Source organism: Vulpes lagopus, chromosome 3, assembly GCF_018345385.1.
Source record: "Vulpes lagopus strain Blue_001 chromosome 3, ASM1834538v1, whole genome shotgun sequence".
Lineage (NCBI taxonomy): Eukaryota > Metazoa > Chordata > Mammalia > Carnivora > Canidae > Vulpes > Vulpes lagopus.
The window spans coordinates 85,420,906-85,447,909 of NC_054826.1; the positions used below are offsets into that span (position 1 = coordinate 85,420,906).

The 27,004-nt window shown below is 41.1% G+C and overlaps 1 protein-coding gene and 1 non-coding gene across 3 annotated transcripts in view; one reads left to right on the plus strand and one right to left on the minus strand.

Moving 5' to 3' along the window:
- Positions 1–2,367: 2,367 nt before the first annotated feature.
- MTR (5-methyltetrahydrofolate-homocysteine methyltransferase) overlaps positions 2,368–27,004 on the plus strand; it is a 106,330-nt gene continuing 81,693 nt past the window's right edge. Inside the window, exons 1-9 of one of the 2 annotated variants that reach the window (XM_041749065.1) lie at positions 2,368–2,832; positions 5,990–6,204; positions 8,469–8,528; positions 10,008–10,097; positions 11,689–11,758; positions 13,567–13,659; positions 15,439–15,545; positions 17,038–17,097; positions 17,859–17,953. In XM_041749065.1, coding sequence (XP_041604999.1) covers positions 2,799–2,832; positions 5,990–6,204; positions 8,469–8,528; positions 10,008–10,097; positions 11,689–11,758; positions 13,567–13,659; positions 15,439–15,545; positions 17,038–17,097; positions 17,859–17,953 — 824 coding nt within the window. In that variant the 5' untranslated portion in view covers positions 2,368–2,798. The remainder of the gene's footprint in view (positions 2,833–5,989; positions 6,205–8,468; positions 8,529–10,007; positions 10,098–11,688; positions 11,759–13,566; positions 13,660–15,438; positions 15,546–17,037; positions 17,098–17,858; positions 17,954–27,004) is intronic. The other variant, XM_041749066.1, reaches the window with a different exon arrangement.
- LOC121488505 lies at positions 22,131–22,242 on the minus strand. The gene has a single exon (XR_005987124.1). It is a non-coding gene; the product is annotated as a U6 spliceosomal RNA (small nuclear RNA).

Below are 27,004 nucleotides of genomic sequence, written 5' to 3' on the forward strand. Positions count from 1 at the left end.
TTTGTATAAGTTTCCTAGGCCTAGTGTAACAAAATACCACAAGATGGGTGGCCTAAAACAACAGAAATGTGCTGTGTCATAGTTCTGGAAACTACAAGTCCAAAACCAAGGTATCAGTAGGGTCATGCTGATCTCAGCTTTTGCTGTCATGTGGCTGTTTATTTCTTGAGTCTCTCTCCTCTTCCAATAAGGACACCACTCATGTTGGACTAAGAGTCCATTGTACCTGGACCTCATCTTAACTAGTTATATGTGCCCCAACCAAGTAAGTTCCAATCTGAAGAGCTAGGGTTTAGGACTTCCATATATCTGTTGGGGGACACACTTCAACTAACAGTATTCTTGGAACTTTTCTTTCTTAAGGTTTTATGTATTTGAAGGAGTACATAAGTGGGCAGGAGGGCAAAGGGAAAGGGAGAGAAACAGACTCCCCGTTGAGCAGGGAGCTGGATGCAGGGCTCGATCCCAGGACTCTGAGATCATGACCTGAGCTGAAGGTAGATGCTTAATGGACTGAGCCACCCATGAGCCCCTTGGAACTTTTAAGTTGTGTGAGTTTTTGTGGAGGAATTCACTGCCCCTTTACCCTTATTTGTTACCCTTTTAAGACCAAGAAAACACCGGGTCTGGTCAGTTTTAGCTGACAAAGTGAACATCTGATGACTAACTAAATACAGAGCCTGATCCACAATTCCTAAGTAAGAGGAACTGCTAAGATAGAGAATACTAAGTAACTAGGTACCTAAAAGATTTTTCCCCCAAGGGACACATCAACAAACCTGTGAGACAAGTGATAATAAAACCTTACAATCTTAACAAGATCTTCAGTTTCAAGGCCATCCTCTCCCTCCCACACTCTTTTTTGGTCCATTCTCTCCCACATCAGTTTTTGCTCTCCAAGTCGGACCATTTTCTGTAAAGATGCTAAAGACCCATCATTATCATACTTTTTTTAAAACAGAACTTTTTTTTTTTTTTAAAAAAAGGTTTTATTGGGATCCCTGGGTGGCGCAGTGGTTTAGCGCCTGCCTTTGGCCCAGGGCGCGATCCTGGAGACCCGGGATCGAATCCCACGTCGGGCTCCCGGTGCATGGAGCCTGCTTCTCCCTCTGCCTGTGTCTCTGCCTCTCTCTCTCTCTGTCTCTCACTGTATGCCTATCATAAATAAATAAAATAAGAAAAAAATTAAAAAAAAAGGTTTTATTTATTTATTCACACACACAGAGAGAAAGAGAGAGAAAGAGAGAGAGAGAGAGAGAGGCAGACTCCATGCAGGGAGCCCGACGTGGGACTTGATCCTGAGTCTCCAGGATCACACCCGGGGCTGAAGGCGGCGCTAAACCACTAAGCCACCGGGGCTGCCCTAATTTTTTAGACATACGAAACTTGGGTATTAATTACATACAGTAAGATGAAAATGGCCTGCAAATTGGTACCTTAAAAAGAAAAAGATTAGTAAACTTCACACAATTTGGTCTCCATTTTATTGCAGATTCATTTGTTTTCCTCCCATCAACCATGCTCCTCCTTCCAGAGGCATCCTTTATTCCCAAATTCTCTCAAGCACTGTGTTCTACTCAGGGAGTTTCTCTGCACTGGAATGGCCTTACCTGCTGGGCACATGCTCCTATTTCAAGTCTCAGTCACTTCCTTGAAGCTTTCCCCCAACACTCGTGGAGGACCGCAGCTCTTTCGGCACAAAGTGGTTCTTATTTTCCCTGTTCCGTGGCTAGTTTTTCCCAGTTTGTGAGTCCTTTCCCCAAGACAGAGGGGGTGTGTGTGTGTGCGTGATGCAGCTCGTCTTTCTTTGCATTGCAAGTGAGTAGCGCGATGCACCACACATCGCTGCGTTCAATAGTTAGTTCTACTGTCAGTAAGTGACAGTAAACACGTGTGTAGTACTTGAGAGTTTTCACAGCGTATTCGCATGATGTCATTTTTCTTCCCACGACAACCTGATGAAATAGCGACAACTGCCGCCGTATCCTCTCCTGCTGCAGCGCACCGCGCCAGTCAATAGCAAAACGTGGCTAGAACTTGCTCCTCTGATTCCAAATTCCCGGCTCTTGACGCCACAACACGACCAAGCCAGCGCCAACTTCACAGCAGGACTTAAACTTGGAGAGGCCACGGAGGTCACACTTCCGGATATCGGCGTGGAGGTGCGTCCAACCTCTGCGGGACTTGTGGGCTCCGGCCACACCGACTGCGCCGGACCTTGGACTACATCTCCCATAGAGCCGTGGGGCGAGCCCTCAGGTGATTGGTTGAAATAGATCGACCAATATAGCCGCGACGTGCTCGGACTGACCAATCACAGGCCGGAGGGGCGGGACCTCCCGCACAGAGGCTAGAGTGAGCGCAGAAACTAACAGCGTCGTAAGGTGTCCCAGAGCCCCGGGGGGCTGAGGTCCTCGCTCCCGTGCCCGGGGCGCCGCGTCGTCCTCCTCTTCGGGTCCAGCCCGCGCCTTTCTCGCGAGCCCGGCCCCGGGTCGCGCGAGCGTGGCCGCCAGCCCCGCGCCGAGGACAGGCCGGGTAGCGGGGAGAAAGCACGTGCTGTAGCGTGGCGGAGGCGGAGGCCGAGGCCGCCTGTCCCCGCCGCGCCGCCCCGGGTCCACGGGAGGCGCCCGCGCGGCGTGCGGTGCGCGGCGGGCCCCGGGACCCGCGGTGGCTCCGGCGACCTGGGCCTCGGGGCCGGCGCCGCGTCGCCGGCCGGCGTCGCTCTTGGCCGTGCCGTCCTGTGCGGAGTGCGACTTCCCGGCTTCGCCCCCGGCCTGCGGAGGAGGAGACTCGGCGTCATGTCCCCAGCGCTGCCCGCGCTGACGCCTTCCGGTAACGCTGCCGCCCGCTCTCCGGGGTGCGGTGGTTCGGTGGCTCCTGCCCGGGGCTCCGAATCCCTGGGGCTTCCCCCGCAGGCGGGAGGGCGGAGGAGCGCCGAGGAGCGCCGAGGAGCGCCGCAGGGCCGCTTGGTCCCTCCGCACCTGCTCCCCCCGCACCTGCTCCCCCCCCCCCAGCCCGACCGACCGCCGGCGGCCGCGGAGCACCGCGCTCTCCGCGCTCTCCGCGCGCCCCGACACACGCTCTTCACGGCCGAGCAGGGGCGGGGCGGGGCGGGCAGCGCGTTCCTGCGGGGCGCGGCGGGAGTTTGCCCTGAGCCAACGCTGTTACTGAATACGCGTTTGTGGAGCCCCTGCTGTGCCCATCCAAGGAGAGTTTCCTCATCTGTTGGGAGACAAGAACTGTTTAAAACTTAAGCGAACGTTTCCTTGGCACACCGGGGCACAGCAGTAGTTCTGCACCTGCAGTGTGCAGGGAGACACTAGAATGGGCAGGTAGTAGGTCGTGGTGGGGAGTGGTCATCTCAGGTGGCTCTGAGATCCACACCGAGAAGAAACTGGCCTAGCTCAAGAACTGGAGTCGTTTCGGCTTTCTAACGAGCGCTGGGTCTCTGAGGCCATCCCTGGTTAACACTTGGGGTCAGGCATACCCATAAAAACACGGGAAGAATGAGGTAGGAAATGTAGAAAGAAGAGAATCAGTCATAAGGACAAAACAGTAGCCGGCCGTGACAAGGAGGGTGTTCAGCTTGGGCAGCGGGTGAACACGGAATTCATGACTCAGAAGGGCATTTATCAGAGGTGAGCTAGTGACCCTACTGATATTCTAGGGTTCTGATATGGGACTGGTAAAGTTGTGCTTGAAACCAGTGGAAATGTGGCAGAAACACGTTGTCACTGTTGCCGTAAAAGAAGAGCTAGTACTTCTTTGAATAACATCTCTGCCTCATGACTTTTTGCCTTCCCATTTAATTAAAAAAGGAAATACATGATTTCCTTTTCATCTAAATATATCAGCAGCACAGTGCCTTAGCTAAATGAGGGAAATGCAAAGCAATATACTTCTGTTTTCACTGTGAGAGATACTGGGGAGAATCTGCCCTTTAAGAACCTGATTAGTCAGTGGTAAACTGGACGGAATGTTCTGTGCACAGTGAACCGGATATATAGATAAATATGAAGGTGTTTTGGTTATCATTGCCCTTCGTGGGCCCTCAGTGACTGCTCACCTTACCAGGGGAAATGAGAATTGTTAAGGTGACTTACTGTTATGAAAAGGTTCTCGAGGGGGCAGCGGTGATTAGAAACCAGGGAAAGATAACCCCCTACTGGAAAAGCTTGGGGAATACATAAGGATAACAGTGAACACTTAAAACCAACAAATCTGGGAAGAAGGCCTCTTAGTTTCCCTAAAAGGGAAATCTTAAGCCCTAAAGGGTAAATCAGCATGTGGACCATGTAGAAGCAGTCAGTTTTTAAGGGCCTCCTTTTGGGTGGGGGGAGTTTTGTATTCAATGCATGTAATTCCCATTTTATTATGTATCTCCTTTCATGTCACTTGATGTTCACACTTCTCTTGGTCCCACAAGTAGCCTGTTTCCCATATTGCCATGTATTCGTACATTTCCTAGTACTCTTGTCTGTGTAGGTATTTTTAATTGATATAAATCGTATCTTGGTAGTTACCAATTCCTGACTCTTGGACTCAGTATTACATCCTCGTAGTGTAGCAGTGCAGTACTCCCCAGGAGCATCCACCACATGTTACGTGGCCATTTCCCGAGGTTGTCTCCAACTTGTCACTCTCTCCAGTGTGTCACTCCTATGAACATCTTCTTCCATGTTCTCGATGGATCTGAGATTTTGTTTGGGGAATCTATCCTGGATTGAGATGGCTGGGTTTTCTGCGTAGTTAATTTTTTACTAAGTTCTGCTAGGCCTCTCTCCAGAATGGCTCTGTCCAGCAAGCATACTTGGGTTCAGATTTTCATTAGCATTATCCAGTCTCCTAATTTTTGCCCATCTATTGGGTGTAGACAGGTATCATCTCGTTTTAATTCACATCTGATTGCTAATGAGTTTCAGCATCTCCTCATATAGTTGCTGGGTATTATTTTCCCCTCCCTTGACTATTTGTGTCTTTATAGGAGTTCCTTGTACATTATGACTGTTGGTCCCTTTCAGTTTTAGACATTGCAGAATCTTCCTCCAAGCCATAATCTGTTTATTATGTTTGTCTGTGGTAACTTTTCTTTTCTTTTCTTTTCTTTTTTTGGTGACTTTCATTTCATAAGAATCCTTAGTTTTTATGGAACCAAATTCATCTTTTTTTTTAATATTACAGGTTGAGCTTTTTGAGTCTATGTCTTTCCCTACTTTAAAATAATGAAGATATTCTATATTTTATTTTTCCTTATTTTGTAGGGATATAGTTTAATAGTATGTTATAATATTTAGTGGGACAAACAACGTCTTTCTATTTTATCAATATTAATTTAGGTTTTTCTGGACTTTTAGTCTTCCACATAGAATATGTTTGTCAGATTTCTAATTAAAAATCAGATGTTTTGTTTAGAGTTTAAAGAAAAGCTTTGATCTCTTGCATATATGATGACTCCTTTCACATCATTTCAGAATTTGTATATGTGGGGGTGGGATTGTTTTATGGCAAATAGTAAACAGTTCATATGTCTGGACTGAGAAGTGACTACAGCAGGGACCCATGGAAAAGTGCTTAGACTTTTTATGAAAATGGGACGAGAAAAGAGGCGTGCTCTACGTCAGACCTGCAGTGGGTATGGAAGTGCTCTTCCGTAAGTGCAGAGGGAAGGCAAATAGAGTCCAAGCTGTAAGAGGATTATGAGGTGGAGGAGGGTGAATTTTGGAGCTCCCAAGAGAAGACTTCTTTGGACAGGATTGTGGAATCTCCTACAGATGGAGAAGGATTTGGAGCTAAAACAAAGGTTTAGATAGCAGATGTGAGCTGAGTTGAAGGTAGCCAAGAAAAAGTGAACCAAGGAGGAGGCTCAATGTTAGAAATTCTCAGGGACTCCAGTTAGCACAATTTTGTGGCTTTCCAGTATTCTTAGAAACTTTCTCCATACATCGTTTTTCCCCTGATTTTGAAAGTTGGATTTTCACTTTCTTTAAAGCAAGTGTGAAGAAAAGCCTGCAGGATGAGATTGAAGCCATTCTGCGGGAGAGGATTATGGTACTGGATGGAGGGATGGGGACCATGATCCAGCGGCACAAGCTGAGTGAAGAAGACTTCCGAGGTCACGAATTTCAAGATCATGCCAGGTCACTGAAAGGCAACAATGACATTTTAAGTATAACTCAACCCAATGTCATTTACCAAATCCATAAGGTACAGTACCCACCACGTTTTCTGTTCTTATCCATTATTCTGTGAGCCACTTCCTGTACCAAGAGCTTTGGAGGATACAGAAGAAAGAAATGATTCATTCACAAAGAAGGTGTTGGATATCAAATACAGGTCCTGCACTGTGATGAGCATTTGGGATAAGGAGATGAGAAACATAGTTTTTGTGCTTTCAAGGCAGTTCAACTCCAGTGGAAGACCGTAAAAATCTTGGACAAATTGAGATTGTCACATATGCTACTTTAAGTCACCACAGCAGCCCTTACAAAGGTGGTTGTTATTCATTCTTATTTTGTAGATTTGGCAGTTCAGGATCACGGAGGTTAAGGAACGTCCCTGATGTTAGGGAGGATTCCTGACTTGAAATTCCATGCTCTTTCATGCAATAAAAAGTTAGCCAACATAAATCAGGAACAAGTAACTGGGGGCAGTAGATTTTTAAAATTTAGAAATAGGGATCCCTGGGTGGCTCAGTGGTTTAGCGCCGCCTTCAGCCCAGGGCGTGATCCTGGAGTTCTGGGATAGAGTCCCATGTTGGGCTCCCTGCATGGAGCCTGCTTCTCCCTCTGCCCGTGTCTCTGCCTCTCTCTCTCTCTCTCACTCTCTCTCTGTGTCTCTCATGAATAAATAAATAAAATCTTTAAAAAAAATTGGAAATAAACACAAAATGGAATTGTTTGATAGGTTGTCATCAGAATTTCATAGAATTACAACCAGAAGAGATATTAAGTGGTTGAATCTGTTTTCCTGGTTTGAATTCAGTTGGAAGGACAAAGCATATTTACCAGTGAAGGGAGAAAGTTTTATTTTCTTGAGAAGGGCATTGTTACAGGTGTTTCAGGTTCTTTTTTGTTATTTTATTTATTTATAAATTCGTAAGAGACCCAGAGACATAGGCAGAGGGAGAAGTAGGCTCCCTGTGGGACTGCAGTACTCAATCCTAGGATCCCAGGATCATGACCTGAGCCAAAGCTCAACCACTGAGCCACCCAGGTACATCACCTGAACAAATCACTTTGTGATTGACTGATCCATCAAGAATGGAAAGGATCATTCTGTTGTGTGGTCAAGACTTTGTTCTAGGTAAGATGCAGAATGGCATTCATTCAAAGAAAAGCAAAGAATGCCTTGCCTTTGCTTATAATGGGAATTCTAGGTACTAGAAGATTTAAAATTGGTCCTCGAAAAGGTGTGATTCTGCAGGAAGAATGCTAACTAAGTTTTTCTGGTAGGCCTTGAGAATATGTAATTAAATCCTATTATAAAATCCTAGTCTCTTGTAGATTGGGAACGTCATCATGGGTATGAATTGCTTGGTATGGTTACAAATACACTTCATATAATGCAGCTGATGAAATCACGTGAACTATCATGCCCTGTGGCTTCATCATTATTATTCATGTAGATTATAACTAGATTAGAAGCTTCCGCAGGGCAGGAATTTATGCCTGTTTTTCACGACCAAATCCCTACTGCCTAGAACATTATCTCCCACACAGGAAGTGCTCAATAAATACTTGTTAAAGGAAAGAATCCTTACTCTTTGTATTAGGTAGGCATCTAGATGGAACAACAAGGTTCCCATGATAGGTCCATGAAGCAAAAATGGCTGTAAATACAATAAAGTCTGCCTGGGTGTCCCATTTCTAGAGAACTGGAGAACATGTTGTGTTCATGGATGAAGAAAGGAAACAGAATGGTTTTCTTTTTTTTCACACATGACATAAATCAGATCCCCTGATGTTTAATTTTAATGGACTGTCCAAGTTATACTTGTAATGTAATGACAGTAAGCTGCTCTGGTTGTAATGTAGGTGCCTGACTCTAAGCTTTTGGTTGCCAAGACATTCATTTCAAAGACATCCATCTCCTATTAAACATGGCACCTACTAGCTGAACAACTATATAGCAGGCTAATCCCACCCATGAAGTTCTGCTTTTGGATGCTCTGGATGACCCAGACAACTGACTGTTTGAGTGGCCCTATTTTTTTTCTTTCCACACCCTGACTCCCACTCTTACGTTTTAAATTTGGCAGTAAAGAGTGAAACTGTCAAACCCTAGGTGTCCCATCCTTGTACCTCAGAGAAGGCAGAAGCTTGTGTCTGTGGTCACCCCACCCCCCCATCTGCCTCTTGCCCCTTCAAGTGTGGCCCTGGGCCTATACCCTTCAGGACTTCTGCGTAGTACACTTTTTTCTCCCCAAAGTTCCCTATGATTGTTGCTGAAATGCATTTTGCAATTATCAGAACCACAACTTGGACTCTGCCCAGGGAAACGTTTGTGGGAGCTGGCCTCAAGGAGGACAGGTGAGTGCCTTGGGCATTCTAGTGGCATCACTGTCACAAAACTGAATTCAAAACCTCTGTTAGCCTCTAGAAATGCTGTCCTTAATATCCTCCTCTAATCCTGACAGAAGTGAGGAGCAGAGAAATTCAGCAGCGTGCCTCATATCACACATTTTTTTAAATTAGCAAGAGTAGGATTGGAATTGAGGGTTGTCCTGCCTAGGGTTTAGGCGTGGGATATTGAGCCAGGAAAAAAGGCATAGGATGTAAAGGATGAAAAGCTAGAAGAAACACCTTTTAAACTATATATTGTGGAAAATTTCAAATCTACACAAAATTGGAGAAAATTGAATTTAAATTTTTTTATCTAATTGTAAAGAGAATACGTGTTTAGTGCTTAAAAAAGAAGTAAATAGATAATATAGAAAGCCATAAAAGGGAAAATCAAAACCAGGACATAACAATAACAAGACTTAACTACTATTCACATTGTTTAACTTATATTTTAATCTAGTTTTTATACTGGGATTTTAAAAATATCTGTAGAAGACAACTGTTTGTGTACATGTATGTTTTAAACTTGTTGGTCTCATATTTTACATTTCAATCAATTTTGGTTTCTACTCAACAATGCTTTTGGAGATCTTTCCATGTCAGTATATGGAGATATACACAATGTTTTTAGCTGTCACAAAGCATGTTACAAAATGGTTATATTTTCACTTCTCCAGTTTTTTCTAATTGGTGGATATTCAGAATGTTTGTCACTTATAAATATGTGTAAATCTTGGTTTTCATTTCCCAGATAATCTATAAACAGTGTTTATCTCTTTGGGAGGGGTTGGGTTAATTTACTATTGGATGATCAAGGGAATTGAGAGATTCCAGGGTGTTCATCAGATTAAGGTTGAGAAGGTGTTGTCCAAAAGGCAAAAGGAGGAAGACAGGTTTCAAACAGGGAGGACTGGAAGGCACCAAGATCCTCAGGGTTCTAGGAGGAGTGCGGATCTGGCTCAGATGGACCAGCAGATTGGGACCGAGACAATTATGGGCAGACCTGGGCTCTCGGAGACAGCGCGGTTGCCAGTGGGGATCAAATTGTGCTGAGACTGGAAAGTGCCATCCTAGGCCAGAACTTGTGTTACTTGTGTCATTGTACAGCCACCTGGTGGAATTGGGTTCTAGTACTTTCCAGAGAGGAAAACGAAACTCAGAGTTTAAGGAACTTGATTCCATTCATACGGCTTAGCATATGAACTTCATCTGAATTCAAGCTCTGCGTTTGTTTATTTACACCACATTCCTTTCTGTGAAACACTTATCTATTTCTGCATCTCTGGCCCCTAGTTGCAGTGCCTGTGCTCAGTGACTGGTCACAAGGTGTGTGGTGGTGGTGGTGGTGGTGGTGGTGGTGGTGGTGGTGGTGGTGAACAGACGTGTCTGTTGTGGAGAGACAAGTTCTAAAACTCCAGAGCAAATGATATTACTATCTCGTTGCAGGATTACTTGCTGGCCGGGGCAGATATCATTGAAACAAATACTTTTAGTAGCACTAATGTTGCCCAAGCTGACTATGGCCTCGAACACTTGGTAAGAGTTCCATTTTGCCATATCTCTAAGATGTTCCTGAGCATTTGCTGCATTGATGTTGCTAGTGAGAAAACCTCCAGAAGTTGCAGAGTCAGGCTAATGCCTAGCTGTCTGTTTGTGGTCAGCCTGGAAAAAAACATTTGAATCTCTCTTCTGGTTATGAATACAGCAGACCATTCATTTTCTAACTGGTTTCTTTTGCGGGCAAGTGACCAAGTGAAAATGAGCTTGTTGTGCAGCCGCTGCTGATAAAGGTATAACGATTGGCTCTGTGCACACCATTTTTATGTACTGGGTGGCAGATTTTTTTTTTTTTTAACTGTGGCAAAACACATGTAACATAAAATTGACATCTTAGCCATTTTTAAGCATACATACAGTTCAGTGGTATTAAGTACATTCATGTTGCTCTGCAACCATCACCACCTTCCATCTGCAGAACTCTCATCATCTTGTAAAACTGAATCTCTATACCCATGACATTAAATAATCACTCCCCATCCTCTTCTCAGCCCCTAGGCCCCAGAAACCACCATCATTACTTGCTTTTATTATGAATTTTACTCCTCTGGGTACTCCATGTAATGTCTGTGTGGGATTTTTCCAGACATGCCTCTGTTTCAACACAACTCTGTCTTCTCTCATGATGTTGGGACTTAGTGGGAATCTCATGTCTTTTGGGTTATCAAGGGAAAATGATTAGTTTTATGTAATTTAGGGCAGGAGTTGGCAAACCTTTTCTTTAAAGGGCCAAGTAAGTAAATATTTTAGGCTTTGTTGGCCACATACAGCATCTCCTCAACTTTCTCACTGTAGTGCAAAAGCAGCAATAGACAATATGTAAACGAAGGAGCTTGATTGTGTTCCAGTAAAACTTTATTTATAAAACTGGACCAGACTAGATTTGCCCTGGGAGCTGTAGAATTTGCCAACTCCTATTTTAGGATATTCTGGTTTCTTAATTACTAAATAATGAAAATCCACAGTGCATAGGATCTGGGAAGGGGTCCTGAGGACTGCAAGTCTAGAACCTTCCAACCTGCTATGGGAAAGGGTTTCAGGAGGCTTAGGAACCTCTTTAAGTTATAAGCATTACTCTATGTGTGCTTACTTTTTATTTCCTAGTGAGACCTTTACTGAATTCTAAAGAGGTTGATAATCCTCTCCAAAAAGTTCAGAACCACTGAGTACAATCACTATACAGTGAAGGAAATCAGGGCTCAGAGAAGTTGCTAAGGGAACTGCCCAAGCAGGTGCTGAGAAGATCTGGTCCTTGAACTCAGGTCTCTTGCCTCTGAAGCTTTTACTTTTTCGAACTAACAGGGTATTTAATGGCATCAGCTTATTCTTTGACCTACCAGATGTCCAAGAGATTGCCCATTTTTACCAGTTAGCTCATAGCTTAAGAGAAGAAGCTAAAAGCAATTCTCCAGGATTCTTGGCTTTCCTGCTGCCTCCATACCTGTGGCAGCTGATAGACCTTCTCGGCTAAGATTTACTGAGTAAGACTGGCTTTTATAAGGTCATTAATTCCTTATTTATTGTGTGGAGGAAAAAAAGTTCTAGCTAATGTTTGTGGTTGATATGTTAGGCCTACCAGATGAACAAGTGCTCTGCAGGAGTGGCCAGAAAAGCAGCCGAGGAGGTATCTTTCCAGACGGGTAAGGGACTTTTTCTTCCTCTTTTTTATTTTACAAAGATAATTCTTTTGAGATTCTCAGCTATAATGTGCTGTTCTTATTGCACTTTTTCCTTTTGTGACAAGTGGCCCACTAACAACATGGCAGACACTGATTTGTACTTGTGTGTAGGTTACTCCTTTGCAGTTTCATAATCAGAAATCCACATCTCAGACAGAATTGATTCTGTCTCTCTGGGCCTTAGGCTCAGGGTTTACTCTGCATTTTCTTTAGTGGGGGTTTTAGCTTAACTTTGTAACTGTGGCTACTTTGTATATTTACAGTTATAGCTTTTTCCTATATTTGCAGCTAACGTGATTTTCCTCCTTTTTGGAAGCACAGTATTAGGTGACTAAGATGACAGCTGTCTGTTCTGGTTGTTGTGATTAACAATAAGATATTTGATTTTATCTCTTTAAAGCTACCCTCATCCTTGAGATAGGCTTACTTAGGTAAAGAGACACTGCCTTTAGAGCATTTTCCACTTCCTATCATTAATGTCCTTGAAGGCTCTGTGCGGTACAGGAGCATGGTGTTAGATTCAGTCTTGCTGGGACGTGAAAAGTAGCTCCCTGAAATAACTAGCCTCCTGGCTGACTGCCATAACATGACTTGGGCGCCAGCTGGTGGGGAGGCTTTGAGGGAGGGAAAGGAATAGAGGAAATGTATAGAGCCCCTCAAGATATGGAAATGTAAAATTATTGCCAACAGGAGAAAATATAAAGCAAAGTGGCTAAGTTGGACACAGCATACTAACAGACTGAAGCCATTCCTGGGAACTCTGCTTCTGAGAGAAAGTGTTTATTTTTTATTTTTTATTTTTTTTTTTGAGAGAAAGTGTTTAAATCCATGAATGTGCGTGGACTGCTACCCCAACAGAGCCACAGGTCAGAGAATATTAAACCTGCCAAAGCAGGGAAAGATGAGGACATTTTTCTGAAATGCACATTATTTAGCTTTGGGGAAGGTCACCTGCTCAAAGGCTGGGTTATCAACTAGTCACTAGTCTTCTCCAGTTAAATTGAAAAGTGTTAAGTAACCCAGGTTACTGAGTAGTTACCATCTACCAGAAGTGATGGGCGGTGTTCCCCCTGGCTTTGGTTATGACATGTAAATGAACCTAACTTTTGAGGCTCTCTTAGAAGCACCTAGACTCTAGCCTGGAGGAAAGGTTATTAAATAATTATGAAAAGAGCTCTTAAAGTAAGATTTGGTCTGTCTCATACTTTAATTTTAGGCTTTATAATTGCTGATCCTGATTTAGTATCCCCCACCCTTACCCTGCCCAGCGAAGGGTGTGCAGCACAGTACTGGCAAGCATCGCAAGTTGTGTTAGAATCTGTATTAAGTTCAGGATTTCTTAAGAATAAGGGGAGATAATTTGTCCAAACATGACTGTAGAGATAGAAAAGGGTTAGTTACTGAAATGCTTTGACGCCAGAGAGTTGAGAATTTGTTGTCTTTTGGATTGGCTTGGCAATAATATGTACAATTCCCCGTATTTCATAATTTTCCCAGTGGGGCCCAGGAGAGCTCCCATCATCACAGACACATTTGCAGTCAAATCTGGTCATTGTCTCACTGAGTGTGATAGACTGTAACTAGCCTGTTGGTCCAAGATGGGTTAAGTTTTGTTAAATTAAGAACGTAATTTGTGCTTTTGTATTTCAGTTGTGGATCAAGGACTATAGACCTATGTTCTAGGGAAAAATCTTAGAGCCTTTGTTGAGTCACAACAAAAAGGTCAAGCTATTTAGAGATTCTTTACACTTGTTTTTCTTTTCCCAAAGGAATTAGGAGATTTGTGGCAGGAGCGCTGGGTCCAACTAATAAGACACTGTCCGTGTCCCCGTCGGTGGAAAAACCAGATTATAGGAATATTAGTGAGTATCATATATGATCTTTGACCTTCTGCAAGTGCCTCTGTTTCAGTGAACTTAAAATCTGTAAAATGGGATCACTAAAAGGGTTACTGTGACTTAATGGACATAAAGGGCTTATAACAGTCCCTAGAATATAGTAAACCTCTAATTCAAAAGTCAGATCTTCTTGCTGTTGTTGTTATTATTATTATTTTGAGTTTGCTTTCAAATGTGCTTGGTTATTGTGATAGTGTTTCTTTATCAGCTGAGGAAATAAAACTAATCAAGAGAAAGCTTTAAACTGAGAAGTTGAGCAAATATGGACACCAGGCCTTGGTCTATTATGGAATAACCCATTAGGTTTCCATTTTATGGCAGAAAGTGTCCAAACTACATAAACATACTAGCATTGTTGACATTATAAACTAGTGTATGGAAACATACTCATATTGAGTCTTTATTAAAAATCTAGGTCAGGGGATCCCTGGGTGGTGCAGCGGTTTGGCACCTGCCTTTGGTCCAGGGCGCGATCCTGGAGACCCAGGATCGAATCCCACATCGGGCTCCCGGTGCATGGAGCCTGCTTCTCCCTCTGCCTGTGTCTCTGCCTCTTTCTCTCTCTCTCTCTCTCTCTCTCTCTCTCTCTCTGTGACTATCATAAATAAAAAAAAATTAAAAAAAAATCTAGGTCAATTTCTTTCTTTCTTTCTTTTTTTTTTTTTGGTAAATGAATCTATTTTAGAGAGAGAGAGAGAGAGGCAGAGACACAGGCTCCATGCACCAGGAGCCCGATGTTGGATTCGATCCCGGGTCTCCAGGATCGCGCCCTGGGCCAAAGGCAGGTGCCAAACCCCTGCGCCACCCAGGGATCCCCTCGAGGTCAATTTCTTAAGCATCAAGACAATGAAAAAAAAGAATTAGACTTAGTTGGATCATACTGATACTTTTTATGGTGAAGAATTTTGTGTAGATGAAAGGTTCAGGCAAGTATGGTTTGTGGTGCTACTGTACTTCTTCACCAGGGGTTTACTTATATGGGGCCTATACATGGTTGATGGCCTCTGGTCTAGGTATGACCTTGGGGGCAAACTTTTTCTTTCTCCTGTGCTGTATATAGCAAGGAAAAAGGTACTACTTAGATTTCTTTACTGAATATATAAGCTTTTTTCTTTTTTTATCAGAAGGAAAATGGGAAAGGGGATGACCTCTCAAATGGAAATGGACAACTCAAGATGTTTCTAATAAAATTTTTATCCAGGAACAATTGAACACTTTGGTTTCAGACTGAAATTGCCCCTCAGTCAGGTTTCCTCTTGGGCAGGGATGAAGTCCACAGGACTGAAGCCTTTTAACACAGTGAGTGTGAGAGCATGTGACTAGACCCCCTCCCCCCCATATTTCCAAGTCAGGGTGACATGTTTCTTTATGTGTTCCTCACACACATCCCTTAAGTGACTGATTAAAACCATCTTGGAAGGAATGACCTGCTTTAAAGAGGTGGAAAGTAAGGGACAGGGTTCAAGAAACCATGTACCTCACTCACTCATTCTTGGCTTATCCATGGGAAGTGGAGGTTGTGTGGTAAGTGTTTAGGAGAAATAGTGTTTAGTCTATAGGTTTAATTATCACTGCCCTGTTTTTTTAATTTAGTTTCTCACAAAAGGTGATATTGTTCGTGAATTAAGCATTATAAACCAACAATAGTAGTGAGTTGACAGGTACCAAGCCTAAACACAGCATGTCCTGGCCATTGAGAGGATTTTGATGACTGATGTCCTGGATGTGATTTATTTTTTGCAGCATTCGATGAGCTTGTTGAAGCATACAAAGAGCAGGCCAAAGGGCTTCTGGATGGTGGAGTTGATATCTTACTTATTGAAACTATTTTTGATACTGCCAATGCCAAGGTGAGTTGAGGGAGATGAAGGGGACAGCTGGGTGGGGGCTGTGATGAGTCCCCCGGTGGGGTGAGATGACCATCACAGCTGTTGTCAAAGTTAAATGAAAGTCTTCTGTTCGATTCTGTTCTTGAGGATTTCTAGTTGAGGCCATCTAGTTGATGAGAAAAACTTCAGAAGATTCTCTTTAACTTTCAAAAGCATTTTTTAAATTATGAAAGTACATGTCCACATGTACACATACAGCTGTTAGGTGCACAAATGCAGATGTAGTAAATATATATGTATGGTTCTAAATTTAAAAGGTATATAAATGTGTGGAGTAAAAAGTAAATATCCTTCCTTCTGTTCCTTGGTTATCCAGGTCTTTCCTGGTATGGCTACTGTTATTGGCATGGGGTTCCTGATAGAGATGCCAGACAGGTAGAGGGAAGTATGATACAACATTCTTTTGATTACTGAGGAATGGGTTTCCCCCATGATGCATCTGGAATTTATTTTGGAGTGAGGAATGTGGTAGAGATCTAACTAGGTACTCTTTTTGCCTAAAGTTAACCTAGTTTTCTTAACACTATTAAATATCCTAGTATTTCCCAGTGATAAGAACCATGTGGAATGTCACCCATACCATCCTAAATTCAGAAGTGCATCTGGGTAGAATTTATTCCAGTAATCTGTCAGATATCACACCCCCTTCCTGCTATTTTCTGTAGGATTGTGATTAAAATACATCTGAGTAGCTGGTAGGCTTGCATTAACCTCCTTCCCCCTCTATTTTTTCCCCCAGAGTTTTCCTGGTTATTCTTCTTTGTTTATTGTCCATAAGATCTTTAGGATCAACTTGGCTAGTTCTAAAAAAAAAAAAAAAAAGGAAAAGGAAAAGAAATTCTCATATTGTTGATTTAATAACTTTCTATGCAAAAGAACCCCACCATCACACTAAAGGTATACACTAAGGGCAGGTTGCATTCTGACTTTAGAAAAATGTGAAAATTCCTCTTGGAATCAAGAAATATAGTGATAAAAAAATATGTTCCCTAGAACTTAATACATCACGGGCATGCACAGAGTAGCTTGGCATTTGTACCTTTGCAGACCATTCTGAGCTCACACTGTTGTTTGTAATGACACACACCGTTCGCTCTGTACCGACTGTGTATATATGAGGATGTGGAAGATGGAGGCATTCTCACTTAATTTTGACTGGGAAAAGGAAGAAAGAGCATAGCTCTTGAGCTCCTCTTCGGAGGAAATATTAGTTTGTAAACTAATATTAGTTTGTAAACTCTCATATTGTTTTGTTTCAGTATGTACAGTGTTCTACTTAAGAAAGGGGTGTTGGGATTGTACCTTACAGGGAGGACATGCCTCTTCCCCAGAGAATGTGATGTCTATCTTATCTAGAGAGTTTTGGGAAGAGGTGGCATTCTGATTAGCCAGTTAGACTGTCCAAGGATACAGTCTCTCAAAAATAAAGCTGTCTTCTTTTTACCTCTGACAGGCAGCCTTGTTTGCACTCCAAACACTTTTTGAAGAGGAGTATTCCCCCAGGCCTATCTTCGTAAGTTCGAGAATTTGCATGCTGAATTTTGTCTTTTATTAATACTGTCATTTTGAGGGTAGGGTTTTCATTTTCCCAACACGGAACTATCTTTAGTAATCTATTAGGAACCACCCATTTCGGTTTCCTCTCCCCAGTTCACCAGCTGTAGACCAGTGGCAGGCTCAGCTCTGGAAATGCTAAGAAAATGAACCCAGAAATGTTTGGCGAAAGGCAGGGTATTCCAAAGAAGCCTTGATGAATTGGTCTCCTGAAGTGAAAGTCTTAGAGACTCCCGCTGATAAGAGCCCCAGGAGAGGGGGCTTGCATGCTGATCAAAGTACCCAGAAATGACAACACCAACCTGCAAGGAGGCCAATCCACCAGAGAGTCCCAGGATTTCTTGTTGGGAAAAGAATAGCATCAAATCAAGGGGTGTTAGATGAACCAGAGGTGTGACAGCTGGGACAGCCTGAGGTCTCTGGGAAAGCCTTCTGCAGTGGCACTGGATGTGTGAATTCTAAATCTTTGTTGGTCACTGCTTTTGCCTCAGTGACTTTCCCTGACTTCCTGACTTCCCGACTTCCCTGGCTTATCAACTCCTCCCCACAATCACTTTGCCTGTGTCCTTTTTAACTGTGATGAAAAGTGCTTCCTTGGGGAGAGCTCTACACTTTTCTTCCTTGTAAAACAACAAAGTTAGCATACTCATTTTATTTCATGTTTGTGACCATGTTCTTAACTTGAGTCTATCATGGACTGTGTTTACTTTGTTAATTCAGATTTCGGGGACAATTATTGATAAAAGTGGGCGAACTCTTTCTGGACAGACAGGAGAGGCATTTGTCATCAGTGTGTCTCATGCAAGCCCACTCTGGTAAGTGATCATTCTTTCCTTGACTCCATTCCTTTTAGAGGGATCTTCCCTGATGCCTACAGAACTCTCCCTGGGAGGGTATCATTCCTGCATATTTCTGCTGAACTGCCTGAATGGGACGCTGGCTCTCTGGGCAGTACATTCAGACTTTCCTTAAGGACATCAGAAGACCACTGCCTGAAGGGGTCGATTTGAAGGGCTGGGAGATTGCTCCTACCCCTGGGATTGGGCACATGGTTGTCTGTTTATTTGTAAATGTGCCCCTCACAATGTATGGCTATGCTCGACTCAGTTGGAATGCTATAAAACTGCTGCCAGTGCTTACGCTCTTAGGGCAGTGCTTTGCAAGGTTTTTTCACTTCCTGCTTATGGGGCAAACAGAAGCAGTCCAGCTTGGGGTAAGGTGGGAATTCTAAAGGTCAGATTTTTTATCTTGAAATTTAACCTGGTTTTGGGGTGCCGGGGTGGCCCAGTCAGTTAAGCGTCTGACCCTTGATTTTGGCTCAAGTCACGAGCCAAAGTCATGGAGCATCGGGCTCCATGCTCAACACAGCTTGAGATTCTCCTTCTTCCCCTCCTGCTTGTGCTTTCTCTCTCTCTCTCTCTAAAATAAATAAATCCTAAAAAAAAAAAAAAATTAACCTGGCTTTTGCATTCTATTTTAAAATATCTTCCATTTATCTTATCAAAAATGTTTTACATTGTATACCATGAATGAAATGGAACCTCCAACAGTATGTACTATTTTCACCTTTGCCTTTTCCATGCATTTACTGATCTTCCTGCCTGGAAGCTGTGCCTGCCCCTGCCCAACACACACACACACACACACACACACACAGTCATACTCTTGCTGGCTCCTTGTTAGCATTTAAGAATCATCTCCAGGGTCCTTTCTAGGGAACCTGCCCTTTCTGACTAGCGCAGGTTGATGTTCTCACTCTGAGTATTATTTTTGTCACAAAAATAATAGTAATGGACATTTATTGAGAGCTTGCTATTTTAAATGCTTTATGTGAGTTATTTCTTTTAATTCTAGCTGCAACACCTTGAGGTGGGCACTGCTGTTCATGTCCTCATTTTGATGAAAAGGGAATAGAGACACTTGGGTTGTCACTTGCCCAACATCAAGTCAGTCAGTAGTGAATCTGGTGATAGGAGCACGCTTGTAGCCACGGTGCCATACCACATTTTATCAATTATTTGATGGGTTTTTTTCATGTTTTAATGTTTTTGGTTTCATGACATGTCTTACAGTTGAGTTAATGTGAATTTTTTTTAAAAATTGCTATTAATTTAGAGTGTGTTGTCATCCGGTTGATTGGGGCTGATAATTAAGAAAGTAACTATTGAACTTGCCTGTGATTGACTCCTTTACAGCCTATGAGCTTTTTCAGAGCAATGTCTTAATCATTTGTTTCTGTAGTGCTTAATAAAGTCCTTGGCATGTAGTGTGGCTGCAATAAATGTTTAACAGAAAAAGTAAAGATAGTAAAGTGTAGGGGTCTCTGATGACAAACAATATCTAATTTACTCTTGAATTTTTTTTGTCTTTCCTCATATACTCTGAGCATTCCTCCTTTCATTCATCCCCTTTACTGAGTCTTAATTCATGATCTTAATTCATGATCCCTAGATATGTAGATGAACATGTACATTGCCCCAACTGTCATGTTCTCAGAAGGCATCCTGAGAGGATGTTCTCCTGGCCCTGCCTCACTTGCAGGAATCCACAGATGGTATTATTATGGAGTTTCAAAAATTTATATTTGTTCCTTAAGCAAACATGAAGTTAATTTTGACTTTTGACCCACTCAGTGGTTAATTTTTTTTAAAGATTTTATTTATTTATTCATGATATATATAGAAAGAGAGAGAGAGGGGCAGAGACACAGGTGGAAGGAGAAGCAGGCTCCATGCCGGGAGCCCGACGTGGGACTCGATCCCGGGGCTCCAGGATCACGCCCTGGGCCAAAGGCAGGCACCAAACTGCTGAGCCACCCAGGGATCCCCTCAGCGGTTAATTTTTTAAAAATTGTTATCCTATAAGTCTGTCTATGTCTTCAACATTCATCTGTACCCCTTTCACAGAGAGAATATATCTGGTCTCCAATTTGTTGTGAATCTTACAGACCGAAGGGGCAGGTAGGCAGATAGACGGCAGCCCAGGAATTGGAGAATTGTATCAGGTCCTGTTTATATTGTTCCAGGTTTGGAACTCTGAGTAGTGCCTACTGGTTTTCTTTCTAGTTCAATACTGAGGGTCAATCTCAGTAGAGAGGAGTCCTGTTAACAAATATATGATGATTTTTAATAAATTTGTGTATATATGTATATACACATATATACACATGTATATACACACACATATATAAACAGATAGTATGTAACAAGGTGACTGTGAGAAACGATTGCTTATTAATTCCTGATTATTGCAAACTGTACATATGTTAACAAAATAATGAGTAACAATGAGCCTTTATATAATTTTTATTCATTGAGCATTAATTGAAATCCTACTCTGTGCCCTGGAATACAGGCAAATGTGAAACAGTTCACACTTGGAGAAATACATAAGTGAATTCAGATGTAAAATGTCAACTGGTATATAGAAATATGAACAAAAATCTGGCAGTACATAGGATCCATCCTATCCACCTATAATGGTGTCCTTGCGGCAAGGATGGCTTTGTAGAGAAGGTGACATTTGAGCTGGTTTTTGAAGCATGAGTCAGAATTTGCTAGGCAAAGGCAGATGGGTATATCAGAATGAGCAGATAGGATAAGGACTGTATTTTCCTGAAACATTTTCACATATCTGATTTCACTTTCATTTGACCCTGATTGCCTGTTAGGCATAGTTTTCTCTGCAGCAAATGAGGAACTGAAGCCACCTAACTATTGAACCAGATGAGTTAGGATTGGAATGAAGTTTAGCAAAAGTCTAGGATCCTTTCTACTGATAATGTGATGATAAAAAAATTTCAGTTTATTATCTGGTGTTGAGTGTGGATGACAGTAGCACAAGATAAACAGAGTACAAGCATTCCAAGTGGAGCTGGAAACTGGTGCAACAGAACAGGTTTATTTGAGGCTTGTAACTTAGTCATGCACAGGACCTAGCAATCTTTTTTTTTTTTTTTTAATGGAGGTATAACTGACTTAAAATATTATATTAGTTTCAGATATATAACACAGTGGTTTGACATTTGTATACATTGCAAAATGATTGCTACAATAAATCTAGTTATCTTCTGTCACCATACAAAGTTAACACAGTATTACTGACTATATTCCCCATGTTGTACATTACATCCCAGTGACTTAATCTTTTGTAACTGGAAGTTTGTGCTTCTTGATTTGTACCCATTTCACCCTCAAACCCCCTCCCCTCTGGCAACTATCAGTCTGTTCTCTACACCTGTGAATCTGGGTTTTTTTTTTTTTAAGATTTTATTTATTTATCTGAAAGAGCACAGACAGGGGGTTGAGGGGAGGGAGAAGCAGACTCCTTGCTAAGCAGGGAGCCTGAGGTGGGGCTCGATCCCAGAGATCATGACCCTGAGATCATGACCTGAGCTGAAGGCAGATGCCTTACTGATGCCCTATTTGTTTTGTTTTTTTAAAATTCTACATGTAAGTCAAATTATGTGATATTTGTCTTTCTGTGTCTAACTTATTTCACTTGGCATAACGCCCTGATTGGCTAATAAGTAATACTGCAGTGAACATAGTGAACATGTGGTTTTTTTTTTTTTAATTAGTGTTTTTATTTTCTTTGGATAGATGCCCTGTAGTGGAACTGTTGGATCATATTAGTATTTGTATCTTTAATTTTTTGAGGAACCTTCATAGTGTTTCCTGTAGTGTGGCTGCACCAGTATGCCATCCCACCAACAGTGCACAAAGGCTCTCTTTTCTCCACATCCTCAGCAACACTTGTTTCTTGCCATTTTGATACTGGCCAATCTGACAGGTATCAGGTGATCTCATTGTGGGTTTGATTTGGATTTCCCCGATGATGAGCAATGTTAAGCTTCTTTTCATGTGTCTGTTGGTGGAATATCTTCTTTGGAAGAATATCTATTCAGCTCTTCTGTCTACTTTTTTTTTTCTGTCCACTTTTTAATTGGATTTTTTGGTTGTTATTGAGTTATATGATTTCTTTAAATATTTTAGAAATTAGCCACTTATCAGATAGATGATTTGCATGTCACCTGTGTGCTGGGGCCATGCTTATCTTCTCTGTATCATTCCAGTTTTTGTACATGTGCTGCTGAAGCGAGCACCAGAGGTATGATTTGTAGACAACTCCCATTCCATAGGTTGGCTTTTAGTTTTATTGATTGTTTTCTTTACTGTGCAGAACTTTCTTAGTTTGATGTAGTCTCAGTTGTGTATTTTCATTTTTATTTCCCTTGTCTTTGAAATTAGATTCAAAAAACCATTGCTAAGCTTGATATCAAGGAGCTTGCTGCCTATGTTTTCTTTTGGGAGTTTTATGATCTGGTCTTTAATCCATTTTGAGTTTAGTTTGGTGTATGGTGTTAAAAAAAAATGGTCCAGTTTCATTCTTTTGCATGTAGCTATCTGGTTTTCCCAACACCATTTATTGGAGAGACTGTCCTTTCCCCAGTGCATATTCTTGCCTCTTCTGTTGTAAATTACTTGACATGGGTTTATTTTGGGGCTCTCTTTTCTTCCATTGATCTTTGTGTCCATTTTTATGCCAATACTTTTTACAATGGCTTTGTAGTATGATTTAAAATCTGAGCATGTGATATCTTCAGGTTTTTTTTCTTTCTCATGATCGTTTTGGCTTTGAGGGTCTTTTGTAGTTCTGTATAAATTTTAGGATTATTTGTTCTAGTTCTATGAAAAATGCATTGGAATTTTAATGTGATTGCACCATAGATTGTTATAGAATCTGTAGATTGCTTTGGGTACTACGGACATTTTAATAGTATTCTTATATTCCACGAGCATGGATATCTTTCCATTTCTTTGTGTCATCTTCAGTTTTTTCATCAGTGTCTTACTGTTTTCAGTATATAGGTTTTTCCACCCTATTGGTTAAATTTATTCTAGGTGTTTTATTCTTTTTGATGCAATTGTATGGGATTGTTTTCTTAATTCTTCCTTCTAATAGTTTGCTATTTAGTGTACAGAAATGCAACAAATTTTTTTTTGGTGACAAGAATTGTGTGTCCTGCTTTACTAAATTCATTTATCAGTTCTAGCAGTTTTTTAGTGGAGTCTTTAGGGTTTTCTATATATAGAATCATGTCATATGCAAATAGTGAATTTTACTTCTTTCCAATAGAATGTCCTTTATTTCTTTTTAGTTGCTATAGCTAAGACTTGTAACTAAGTCTTATAGCTAAGACTGATACCGTGTTGAATAAAAGTGGAGAGAGTGAGCATCCTTGTCTTTTCCTGATCTTAGAAGAAAGGCTTTAGCTTTTCACCATTGACTATGCCATTACTTGTAAGTTTGCCATATAATGTTGAGGTATGTTGCCTCTATACTCTCTTTGTTGAGAGTTTTTATCATAAGTGGATGTTGAATTTCGGCAGATGCTTTTTCTCCATCTTTTGAGATGATCCTATGATTTTTATGTTTCATTGTATTCACGTGGTATATAACATTGGCTGACTTGTCCAAGGATGTTGGACCATTCTTGCATCCCTGGAATAAATCCCACTTGATCATGGTGTATGATCCTTTCAATGTGTTGTTGAATTTGGTCTGCTAATATTTTGTTGGGGATTTTTGCATCTGTGTTCATCAGGGATATTGGCCTGCAATTTTCTTTTTTGAAGAGACGAGTGTCTTTGTCTGGTCTTGGTATCAGGATAATACTGACTTCTTACGGAGATTTGGAAGCATTTATTCCTCTGCAGTTTTTGGAAATAGTTTTGGAAGGATAGGTATTAAATTTTCTTAGAATGTTTTGGTAGAATTCCGAGTGAACCCTTCTGGTCCCTGACTTCTGTTTTTTGAGAGGTTTTTGATTACTGCTTCAGTCTTCTTACGAGTAATCAGTCTATTGAGATTTTCTTTTTCTTTGTGATTCAGTCTTGGAAGGTTGTAGTTTCTGGGAATTTATCCATTTCTTGTAGGTTCAATTTGTTTGCATATAATTATAATAGTCAAAAAATAATAATTATAATAGTCTCATGATTTTTTATATTCCTGTGGTGTCAGTTGTAACCTCTCCACTTTCATTTCTGATTTTATTTATTTGAGCCATCTCCTTTATTGTTAGTGAGTTTAGTTAAAGGTTTGTCAATTTTATCTTTTCAGAGAACCAGCTCTTAGTTTCATTGATCTTTTCTATTTGTTTTTTAGGCTCATTTACTTATTTTTTAAAATATTTATTTATTTAGTTGAGAGAGAGAGAGAGAGAGAGAGCACGTGAGCGCGCGTGCACAAGTGGGGGAGGGGCAAAGGGAGAGGGAGAGAGTTAGAATCTCAAGCAGCTCTGATTCCCTGCTGAACACAGAGCCTGACTCCTGACTTGGGGCTCGATCTCAGGACCCTGACAGATCATGACCTGAGCCGAAATCAAGAGTTGGCTGCTTGCTTATCCTAACAGCCACCTAGGGTCCCTCGTCTATTCCATTTATTTTTACTCTGAACTTTATTATTCCCTTCCTTCTGCTGACTTTGGGCTTTGTATATTCTAATTCTGGTTCCTCTGATGTAAAGTTAAATTGTTCATTGGAGATTTCTCTTATTTCTTGAGATTGGCCTCTATTACTCTGAATTTTCCTCTTAGAAAGTCACTTTTGCTGCTGCCCATAGATTTTGGTGTGTCATATTTCTGTTTTCATTGTCTCTAGGTATTTTTAAATTTCTCCTTTGATTTCTTCTGTGACTCAGTAGTTCAGTAACCTGCTTAATCTCCACCTATTTACTGTTTTTCCAGTTTTCTTCCTGTAATTGATCTTATCTGGTTTTATACCATTGTGGTTGGAAAAGATCCTTGATATGATTTCAGTCTTCTTTAATTTTTTTGAGACTTGTTATGTGGCCTACCTACCATGTGTTGTAGGGAATGTTCTGTGTCCACTTGAGAACGAGAGTGTGTTCTGATGCTTTTGGATGGAATGTTCTATAGGTATCAGTTACACTCATTGGTCTAATATGTCGTATTAAGGCCAATGTGTCCTTATTGATTTTCTCTCTGGATGATCACCATTGATGGAAGTGGTGTGTTAAAGTCCTCTATTGTATTGCTGTCACTTTCTCCCTTTGGCTCTGTTAATAATTGCTTTATATATTTTTTTGCTCCAATGTTGGATGCATGTATATTTATTATTGAGTTTTAAGAATTTTTACTTTTGGTTATCATTTCTTTATTAAATATATGATTTACAAATATTTTCTCCCAATCTGTGGTGGTTTTCTCATGCTTTTAACAATATAGTGTCTTTCACCGAGCAGAAGTTGTTGGTTTTAGTGAAATCTAGTATATCCATTTTTTTTTTCACTGATCCCACTTTCAGTATTTTATCTAAAAACTCATGGCTAAACTCATGGCCATCTAAGTCTCCTGTGTTCTTTCTTTCTTTTTTTTTCTTTTTTAAAGTTTTTATTTAAATTCAGTTAGTTAACATATAGTATTAGCTTCAGGCTGTGTTATCTTTTAATATATCTTTATATCTTTAATAGTTTGCTGTTTATATTTAGGTCTGATGCCTTTTGAGTTACTTTTCTGTGGAAGATGTAAGGTCTGTCTCTTGTTGAATTTTTTTAGATGTGAATGTCCATTTGTTGAAAAGGAAGTCCTTTGTCCCTTGGCTTGCCTTTGCTCCTTTGTCAGTGATAATGGTCTTTGACTGTATTTGTGTGTTTCTTTCTCTAGACTCTCTATTTCATTCCATTGATCTATTTGTCTCTTTCACCAATATCATTGATTAGTTTAGGTTTTAGTGAGTCTTGAAGTCATGTAGTGTCAGTTCTTTGACTTTGTTCTTCTCCTTCAATATCATATTAGCTATTCTGGGTTGTTTGCCTGTCCATATACACTTTAGACTCAGGCTGTTGATATTTACAAAATAACTGGCTAAAATTTTCATTGGATTTGTGTGAATGAATTTTCTATAAATAAAATTGGGAAGAGCTGGCATCTTAACAATGTTGAGTCTTCCTAATTCATGTACATGAAATATCTTTTCACTTATTTAGATTTGCCTTGATTTATCTCTTAAGAGTTGTGTTGTTTTATAGTATTCTTTATGTAGTCTTGTACATATTTTGTTAGAATATACCCCACTATTTAATTTGTTTTGATGCTGATGTAAATGGTACTGTTTTTAATTTCTAATTTCAGTAGCTCATGGCTGGTATATGGGTAAACAGTTGACTTCTGTATATTAACCTTGTATTTTACAACCTTGCTATAATTGCTTATTGGTTCCAAGAATTTTTTAGTTGATTCTTTGAGATTTTCTAAATTGACAGTTTTTTTTGTTTTGTTTTGTTTATATATTTTTCTTGGAGTTCAATTTGCCAACATAAGACCCAGTGCTCATCCTGTCAGGTCCCCCCCTCAGTGCCTGTCACCCAGTCACCGCAACCACCCACCCACGACCCTTTCCACAACCCCTTGTTCGTTTCCCAGAATTAGGAGTCTGATATTTCCCACTCATTTTCTCTCCTTTCCCCTTTATTCCTTTTCACTACTTTTTGTATTCCTCAAATGAATGAGACCATATAATGTTTGTCCTTCTCCGATTGACTTCACTCAACTTAATACCCTCCAGTTCCATCCACATTGAAGCAAATGGTGGGTATTCGTCGTTTCTAATGGCTGAGGACTATTCCATTGTATACATAAACCACATCTTCTTTATCCATTCATCTTTCGATGGACACCGAGGCTCCTTCCACAGTTTGGCTATTGTGGGCATTGCTGCTAGAAACATCGGGGTGCAGGTGTCCCGGCGTTTCACTGCATCTGTATCTTTGGGGTAAATCCCCAGCAGTGCAATCGCTGGGTCGTAGGGCAGTTCTTTTATTAACTCTTTGAGGAACCTCCACAC